The sequence below is a fragment of the Columba livia genome, chromosome 11 (assembly GCF_036013475.1).
Source record: "Columba livia isolate bColLiv1 breed racing homer chromosome 11, bColLiv1.pat.W.v2, whole genome shotgun sequence".
Classification (NCBI taxonomy): Eukaryota; Metazoa; Chordata; class Aves; order Columbiformes; family Columbidae; genus Columba; species Columba livia.
In genome coordinates this window covers 14,680,572-14,690,364 of record NC_088612.1, presented here as the reverse complement: position 1 = coordinate 14,690,364, position 9,793 = coordinate 14,680,572, and the positions used below count along the sequence as shown (strand labels likewise).

The 9,793-nt window shown below is 36.8% G+C and overlaps 1 protein-coding gene across 1 annotated transcript in view; it reads right to left on the bottom strand.

The window, feature by feature from the left end:
• Positions 1–909: 909 nt before the first annotated feature.
• Positions 910–9,793, bottom strand: part of MINDY2 (MINDY lysine 48 deubiquitinase 2) — a 32,354-nt gene continuing 23,470 nt past the window's right edge. Inside the window, exon 9 of the mRNA XM_005511138.3 lies at positions 910–9,610. Within this exon, the coding sequence (XP_005511195.2) occupies positions 9,491–9,610 (120 nt within the window). The 3' untranslated portion in view covers positions 910–9,490. The remainder of the gene's footprint in view (positions 9,611–9,793) is intronic.

The following is a 9,793-nucleotide window of genomic DNA, read 5'->3' as shown; positions in this document are numbered from 1 at the left end:
TTTGAATAAGAGCTGGAAGTTTTTACGGATGGTGCCCGCGGATCTCTGCCCCCCCCAGCCGCAGTGAAGAACCGCTGCCTACCTGCAGCGGGCCAGAGGGATGAAGCAGCAGAAAACAACCTAAACTAAATTGTTTCTCAGCCAGTAGCCTTCCTGGAAAGATGGCAGGAGAGACAAACCTGGGACAGCAGCATTTTCTCTAATTAATCCTTTGTGAATATTCACAACTGACAAACACTTAGGTTTAAACAAAAGAAATATGCTGTATCAGCAAATGTGTCAGGACTCATTTATCCAATAAGTAGCTTACCTTGACGCATTTAATAAATTTGCTCATGTTGTTCAATTCTTAGAAGGAAAACCTAAGAAATTCAATTTACTGAGTGTTTTTTGCATGAGTTTCGAAGAGAAAAGCACAAGTTAAGGGAGTGCATTTGAGAAAGTATTTATCTGTGTGGCTGCAGTCTGTGCTTCGTTAGGTGTGAGAAAACATATAAAATAAGGATTTGCTATAAGATGAATGTGTAGTGACTAATTGATCAAATGGGAAAAATGGAAGTCTAACCTGAAAGACTGAGCTCTAAAGAGGTACCAAACTAAAACCTGAGATGTGACTTGAGAACTTGCCTACAGTAAACAGGTCTAGATGCACAACTAGTAAGGGTAATAATATTTCCTGTCATTTTTTTGTCTAATTATATGAAAATGTGATTGTGCATGTGTAGATATTTCACTTAAAATATTGAAACAAACTAGGATGATACGGAAAAAATCTGATTAAAACCATTTGCCAGAAACTTTGAATTTATAAAATATTTAGATCCAGAGAAGTCCATCCTTTTTCAGAGCAAGATTTTTCTTTTTTTTTCCAGATTTCATCCAACCTTTATTATTGGGAAAGAACTTAAATACCTAAATGACATGTTTATTTAAGTTTGCACACTTGAATTTATTTACATGCACTGAATTTCAGAAGACTGTTAACCAAAATATATCTCAATAAGGTAAAGATCTTAAACTACAGAGAGGGTGATAAGTGGAGACACTTTAAAAGACAACAGAATTTAACAGTGTTTCTTTCGTGGCACACAAAATGGGGTATTGAGATACAGAACTGGACTTACCTGGAAATTATTTAAGTGTTCAAAATTATTTCAACAATTTACAAGGAAAATGTTGTTTCCTTATAGTCTTTTAAAAACACATTAATACAATATAAACAATTAAGGCTTTAAAAATGCAAAACATTCAGTAGTTGAACGTGTAGATGCCATTACAACGTTGGATAATGGTGTAACATGATGTAAAGGATTTCAGTCACGTACAACAGTAGGAACAATACTGCATGACTAGATTCAATCATGTCATGCACTTTTAAAATACAGCTGCTAAAACTTTAACTTCTTGTAAATCTACCATAGCTTGCATTAGCTTTTATTTTTGCATTACCCTTTAGAACTAGATTTAGAGATGACAGTGAACATGAGGTGACAAACAGCCTCACAACTGAACTGATTTAACACACCAATTGCACAAATCCGGTGGGTCTAAGCGTGGCATCTTGAAGACGTTACTAATCTGGAACTCTCTTGGAACTTCCCTAAAATATATACTTTTTTAAAATATAGATATCATTTCATTGTAAAAAGACTCAGTCAACACAGTTAATGTGGTAACAAATATTGAACATAACACTGGAGAATTAATGGCAACTTCTGTAGGATTCATTTCTGTATGTTTCATCAGTTTCAGTGGTAGTTTCTTGAATAAGCTTACATGTATATGTAAAAGGTGATTATAAAAAGTTGTGCAATCACAGCTATGCATCTATTCACCACATAAAAGGATAATCAAAAATTACATGTGAAAACTTTGACAGAACTTTCCCTGAAAGCTGTAATACGAAAGATAAACCAGAACTCTGTCATTTAACATTAAAGCTCTACCAGGTTATTGTGGGGAACTGATAACAGTATTTTTCACCCCCTTACAAAGAAAGTAGCAGTAACGTATTAACATTCTGTGACTTCTTATGCAAGAATTAGTACTGTGCAAATAGCAACAGATTTAGAATTTATTTCTGTGGGACACCACAAAATACTTGATACTATACTATAGTTTTAGTACCACTAGCAAATTTTTCGAGACTGGAACTGGCAGCAGTGATTATACACCGCAAAAACGCAGGGGAGGAAGCCGTTCACAAGTGGCATCATTGTCCAGTACAATCCGACAGCCACCTGGGCAAGTTCTCCCTGCTGGCTTCTGGCAAGCACGGAGTCCTGCTGAGCTGGGGGTGTCTGTGCTGTCAGCGGGTCACCCGTCGCACTCCCCAACGCAATCTAACAGCACTCGGCATTTCAAGAGTTACCAAGATACTGGTGAAAAAACACTTGCTATAACAGAGTTGTCTCTTGAAATCATTGTACCTATGGTCACTTTACTTTTGCTTGCCAGCCTGAAAGAGAAAGCATGTAAGAAATCCAGAAGTGCAAGCATACTGCTCTAAACCGAGTATATGAAATGCAAACGTAATTATGGCAACTCTTCATGATAAAAAATGCAAATGCTGAATTTTAAGTAGTTTAAAAACTCACGAGCAGATTTATTGGTTCACTGCATCCAACTGCAGCCTTGAAGGTGACCAGCTGCTATACTTTCCCAAGCAAAAGGAGGATTTTATTTTCACAGCAGTATTTTTTCCTATAATAAATACAACTCAATGGTAAAGTATACTAGGGATGCAATTGGACAAAACCCCCATACTGTTATTTATTCACCTCACATAGAACCTGTTTGTCAACTTTCAATCTGTAAACAAACCCAGTAATTAATAGAAACCAGCTCCTTTTGACTGTGGTTAATCTGCAATAACAAAAGCTCTAAAATTAAGAGGCCAGTCGATGCCCTGACACCAAAATACTGAAGAGAAAACAAAGTTCTGTTGGAAATAAGCATAAAATACAGAAGAGGTGACATGCTGAAGAGCTAGCAAATCTGAAGACACAGGGAAGTTCAAAACTGAGGTTTGTTTGTTTTTTCTCTAAAAATACACAGAATAATCTAACACTAGCTTTCCTAAAAAGAAAAAAAGGTAGAAACAGCACAATTAAGCTTTCTTATTTGGTCAGATTTTTCAGAGTATTGGTCATAAGCTTCCTCTGCACCCTTTAGAAGCTCCAGCTGAAATGCAGGCTTTTATTTCAGTTGTTTCTCCCAGCTCTGTACTTGCAAAGCTGATACATACTGCTAATTAACTACGCAGAATTATGAAACTGGCTTGCGTAAGTCTACACTGAAATGTTCCTCTTCATGGCTGTGTCTAGTAGTCTGGAGGTGGACTGGACAGACGTTTAATGAAAAATATTTAGAACAAGCGTTAAGCATTGCAATGCGGCGCTGGAACTTTAAAAGGATCCTAGGACTCATTCAGCCACCACAAATTACTGTAAGGCAGCCCTGAACCGCTCGCTATTGCAATTCGCAAGAGCCCACAGTAAAAATAAAGTTACATTATTTTGTTTAGAAATATTTGTTCCTGATATTTATTAAATCCTTCCAGTGAAATTTCTACAGCATACGTTTGCTACTAATGCGGTTTGTTAGTTCTAAAAGGTGACTGCAGCATATATAGCTAAATACAACATTCCCTTTTAAAATCAAATGTTAAGGTGGTTGGGTTTTTTTATAATATTCCATATATATGTACTAGAACACAAGAAAAACATTGTCTCAAATCATTACAGTTCTCCAGAAACTGTCGTGCATTCTTTAATTTCCCCAAACTGCAAAAAATAGTATTACAAAGAACATTTCAAGGTAGTTTCAAAGTCTATTAGGAAAGCAGTCACCTAATTTTCTGTATTTCTTTCACAGAAAGTATGTGCATTTATAGCATGAGCAGAAAGAATCACGCTAGCTCTATTATAGCTGGCGCATATAATAGATGATAATATGAATTTAATGACAACACGTACTTGGCATTCATACATTACACGGAGAAGTAAATCCATATCATGTCCTCAGTATTACAATTATTGGCATTAGCTAGGCAAAGGTGGCACGGGTCTGTCCAGGTCAGCTACACCGTGTCTCCATGAGCTGCGACATCCGCAGCAAAGGACCTGGGCAGCAAACCAGAACTGCCTCGGAGCAGCCGCTGCCGCACGCAGCCCAGCCTGGAAAACTGCCTGCTCTGCATTCCTTGGGATGCAACATAGAAAAGCACTAGCATCCTATAATTTCTATTACCTTCTATCATTTACCATTGCAAAAAAGACTGTTTTGGCAAGGGTAGAAAGGTTTTAGAGTTTTACTTTAACTCTTCTACAGCTCCTGTATTTAAAACCATCAGAGCTAAGTGTAAATACCAATTTTGTCAGTGTCTGAAAGCTCAGCAGTGCTTACTGGATTACAGGCATCAACATTAACTCATCAGCTTCACCCACTGGACCACATAAGCAAGCCTTAAGAAAAACATTCAGTGCAAGTATTAATTACCAGATGTGGCCAGTTCATGTAAAGGGCGGGAAGTCTGTTTTCATAATGTAACGTTGGAGTTCCTCAAATGAAGAGATCGCAAAAACCCAAGGATGTACCCGTGACTCAGCTGATTTAAATTTACTTTAAAGGACAGTTCTCAAGAGATTAATTAAAGAAATATAAAACATGATGTTTTGTGCCTGTCCACCCTCAAGATCTATATACATTTGTCTTAGTGTTTGGCTGTACCAAACAATCGTCTGTCACTCAGCCGTGGCCACAGCAAGACCCTTGGCCACACCACCACCTGCCTCCTGAAACGCAGCACTCAGCCAGCAAGGAAAGCACTTGCAGTACCTTATCTCATTTAGAGAAACAGATGCCTTTATTTTCATCATATTGTCACAATAAAGTATTTTGCAAGCATACTAAGCTAGCAAAGTTTTCCATTAATTTGAGTACTGAAACGAATCTCAGTTTTTCCCTATGGATTTCCCAAACCTAACAACTTTTTGCTGAAAATCCTTCTATGCTGTCAAAGTAGAGGTAAACATGGGATCTTGACTTCTAAATGTAATTAACTAAAGTTCTTAACCTCACAATAACAAGGAAATGCTCATTTCAACACGTGAAGCTTCCCCGTGAGCACAAGTAATCCTACAAATCAGAAAAGTAACTGTGAAGGCAGGAAAAAGCTTTCAGGCATCAGCAAGTTCTCTAGAGCAAACTCTCCATGTAAAGAGAGCTCATAGTGATAGAGCTGACATAATGACCAAAATGGACCAGTGGACAACAATAAATACACTGCATTTCTACCGGACAGCTACAAGGACAAGCTGGGAACAAGAAGTAGCTATATGGAAACACTATGGAAATGAACAACACAGACATCTCATTCATCTCACCATATTTTCCCGCCTCAAAACAACTGGCAGTGTTATGCTTAAAAAAATAAAAAGTAACTGCACTGAATCACAAGGTAAAATGGCAAAGTTCAAGTTCTTGCATGTGACATTTGCTGTCATGGGACTATATGAACATTTTTCTTGCTACCATCACACAGATGGAAAAAAAAGTGAGCATTATATTGCAACCAAACTAAGGCTTGAGTGGATTGTTTGTTTGTTTTTCTTGTTGGGGGTTTTTTGTCATTGTTTTGTTTTCTCTAATATGCTTTCTAATGAGGATGCTGCATAAATTAACTTGCATTTCCTGAGTCACCTGCTGTTTAAGACTACAAACTTTAAAAGTCTACTTTTATATAAAATAAATACAGCTTTTAATTCAGTATGTTGTATTTAAGGATGTACTTTGTCTAAGCTTCAGCGATTGGCTGTGGTAAGCATCCAAATGGTAAGAAAGCTGATCTAAGTGATGACCCAGTTTGGGTTACACATCTATTGGAGCAGGAAAGAAGAAAGGTTCAGTTAAAACACATCAGCTTTACCTTCTACTCAAGTATTTCCTGCTGAATACACCAAAAAATTCAGTATCAAGAATTCAAATTCCTTTTATTACATACTGGAAAATTTTTTCAAGAACTTGCGTATACAAGTTTGAAGAAGCATTTGACAATAACACAGAATATCACATGAGTGCAGAGATTGACTGGCACTGCAAGCGAGTGTACACGGAAGAGCATGTGCTTCACCTCTAGCTTGTGTGTCTCGATCCACAAGAGCTCTGTAAAGACAAGCTGAACACGGACTTTATTGTATTAACTAGTTGGCTAGCTACAAAATATATTCTTTTGCATTATGTTTAAGTGAATTTTCAGGAATGATAATTTCATCTTCTGGTGTTACAGTCTTACTTTGGATCTGCTTTGGTGGGTCTTAGTCCATATGACTGTCACAAGAAAAGTGGGATATTTGAGTATTTACAAAGTGTCTTTTAGAAAAACATTTATCACTATGGCAGTGCTCAATTTTTTTGCTAATTTTAGGCATACTTGTATTTAGCTTTTTTATTTCATAACTACAACGCAGCAACAAAAATTCTGTGATTCCGTTTTCTGTGCTAGCTTTTATCTAGTGGAAAACAAGTTATGCGCTACTTTTCTGGACACTTTCATATATATTATATAAGAATTTGAAGCATGTGCATGCTAAATTGTAAACACAGATTTAAAGTATAAATCTGTACCCTTTCGGCAGAACACGAGCTTCAAAAAAAAGAGGCAAATGAAGTAAATGGTCAGAAGTAGACATCATCTTTCTGGTACTCCATGAATATTTTGTAATATTGTTTTCCAAGCTTACTATTACAGATAAAAGCAATTCTGTTCAGTTTTGTTTGGGGTTTTTTTGATCCTCAGATAGTGTCGTAGATACCAACTGTGATAGTTGCTTTTGGAATGGTTAGTCATAGTAGGGTATAAATTAAGCTTCCAGATGTATTTCCTTCTGGCTATCAACAGGCTCATCTGCTTATAACATTTGCCACTAACAAGCCCAACTCATGCAGAACAATGGTCTAGATTTCAGTAATTCTTTACCTTTTTTCCAAAGCTTCAAAACCTGTAAAGAAAAAAGGATATTAACAGGAAAATGTTTGAATAGCATCTCGAATAACCTGAGGCCTGTTAGTCCTCCATTGAAAGACAATTAATTATCTGGGAGTTCAGAGTTCACCATGAGCATTGACATTTAACTCTTCTTCCTTTGTGACCAAGTGACAATATTACTGTAACTACAGCATATTAGGTTTCAGGCACACCTGTCTGAAGCTGGAAATGTTACATGAATCCTCCTAATATGAGCAAGTATCTCAGGCAAAAAAATATACTGAATAGTCACAACGCCTGCTCCAGCTAAATCTGTTCAAAAAGGAATTTAGAGTGGCAATACTGTCACTGAAAATAATAAGATAACGAACACTTAGCTTGACATATTTATTTTTCAAGGTCAATAAATAAATGTAAATACACAAATTTGGAAAAAATCTTAGTAACAGAATGTTTTTAAACAACATTCTGGCTTAAAGTCTTTGTTATTGACACTATTGGAATATTTTTGATCTGCTTAATGTAGATAAGTCATTATGTTGGTGATCCTCCATCATATGAATTTGTTTGAAGAAGTTAGGCTGCTGCAAAGGAAAAAAGACGGCAACCTTTGCTTTGACATAGAAAATTATCTGAATTTTATACATTAAGTATTAAAATTACTTTCCTGGGCATGACTTTTCTAGAGAATAGAGAAATCTTTAAATTTACACTGCATATTAGAGCCCTCCTACCATTCATTACTTCATTATTTTAAAAGGGAAATTGTAACAAAAGTGGGAAAAAAAAAAAAAAGGGAGAAAAAGGCATGAAAGAAAAAAGTGATACAAACTGGCCCTTTACTTAATAAGACATTCTTCCTTTATCCACCTAAACTTCATCCTAGGCTTGTAACAGCTTTATGTGATGACTGGCTCCCATCACTGCAGCAAGTCTGCTTGAAATAACTTGAAAGCAGCTTTTTAGCAGTGGACCTGTGTTGAGCTACCCTCTCTTACTGACATTCTCCAAACACCTGAAACCAGGAATGTCGTATTCCACCTGGCTGCCCTAGGCTTCCCAGGTTACTGTATACTAATGCACTTACCCAGGCGTACAGCGTGAATACGTCATGTGTCCAGGAGCTTTTTGAAAGCAGCCTTTTTGAAAAGTATCTACAAATTGCTAGATAGAAATTTTTATCAAAAAGGTTCAACAAGAAGGTAATTGTTATTGGGGTAATGGAAGTGGAGGAAGATTTGTGGTTCCCTCAAAATTCAGCAAGTATTCTGTTTCTGTATTCTATAAATACTACAAGACGCAACGTGTTTATTTGGTTCCCATAAATTAGAAAAGTCTGTTTTCCAAAAAATCTAAGTTAGTGATTTAAAAACCAAAATGTTACACCTGACCACCTTTCCAAACAACCTCAGAGAGCAGCCTAGCTTCTCTCTCACCCTTCAGAAGTGTGCTTTTTAAGGATACATGATTTATAAAACAAACAGTGTGTTTTTTAACTACAGTACACTTGCTTAAATATACAAGTGGACTTATTAAAGTCATGTTAAAGTTCAAGGTACTTCTGGAAAAAAGGCAGATAGTTATTTTAACTCCGCATTCTGACATAGCATAACAGTTATTATAGACCTTAATTTCCTCTCATCATTCACCTGTCATACGGAGAGGTCAATAAATAAGAAGTTATCTGGTCCAGTTTACCTACAAGAGAAAAAATACTAAAAGAAAAAGTTACCTATAAAATTACTTGTTTAACCCTGATAACATCTGAGTTGCCATGCCCAGTTTGTAATCGCAAAAAAGCAGACAATATTCATCTTGCTATTAATAAATGCCCCATTTTCAATAACTTTTTGGATGATGCCTATCAAGTCACATTTCTTGGGGCAAGAGAGCTGGCCAGGAGGTGCAATGATCGCAGTAACACAGTATAAACCTGGGTTCAAAAAAAAGTGAACATACCAGATCCAGAAGCAAAGAAATCTGGACACTTTGAGGAGGCAGTGCCCAGCTGTTATTTGGGCTCTCATGTCATGAAGACTATACCCAGCCTAAGATATAGTTACATACCATGTAAGTAAGACAGAATTCCGTTGTGCTAGTGTACAGACTTCAGGAAAAAGCCTTACACAAAACCAATTGCCTCCTTTGTTTAAAGTAGAAGATAAAATAGCTTACTAACTGATGTAACGAGTAATGGATGTCACTATGACACAAAACTTGCCATGATTTGTGTGTTCAGCTACAAGGTGCAGTATTTCTTATGACTAACTCAAAGCACAGCGCATCCAACTGTGATTTGGAATTCCATCTTGAGCAGCACGCACTATGACTTTGAAAGAAGTCTGTATGATTGTAACAAAGTCATCCATCCTCTCTTGAAACGTGAATAAAATCCATGGGGTAATCAGGCACAGGCGGCATGTAACAGGTTTGTCTTCCTTTGTATTCCTTGTTTTTGCTTCTGAGGACATGCACTTGGCTCCAGAGTAAATCCATTTTCTATTACAAGAGAACACAGCTATTCTTCTCCTTTTCTCTCTCTTTCTCTCGAGGCTCTTTACGTTTGCGTTCGTTACTCCCAGATTGTCTTCCACTTGCAGGAGAGGCAGCACCTTGCACCTGCTATGTAGAAAAAATAACAGCTTGAATAAAGCAAGCATTGTAGATGCAGTCTGAATTATTACTCTGCATTCAAGTTCACAAACAAAAGTTTAACTGGTATGCAAACAGCAGAATTCAGGTAAATATAAACACTCCAGAACTGCCACAAAATTTCTTATTTCTAAAAAACAAAGTCCGTCAAAA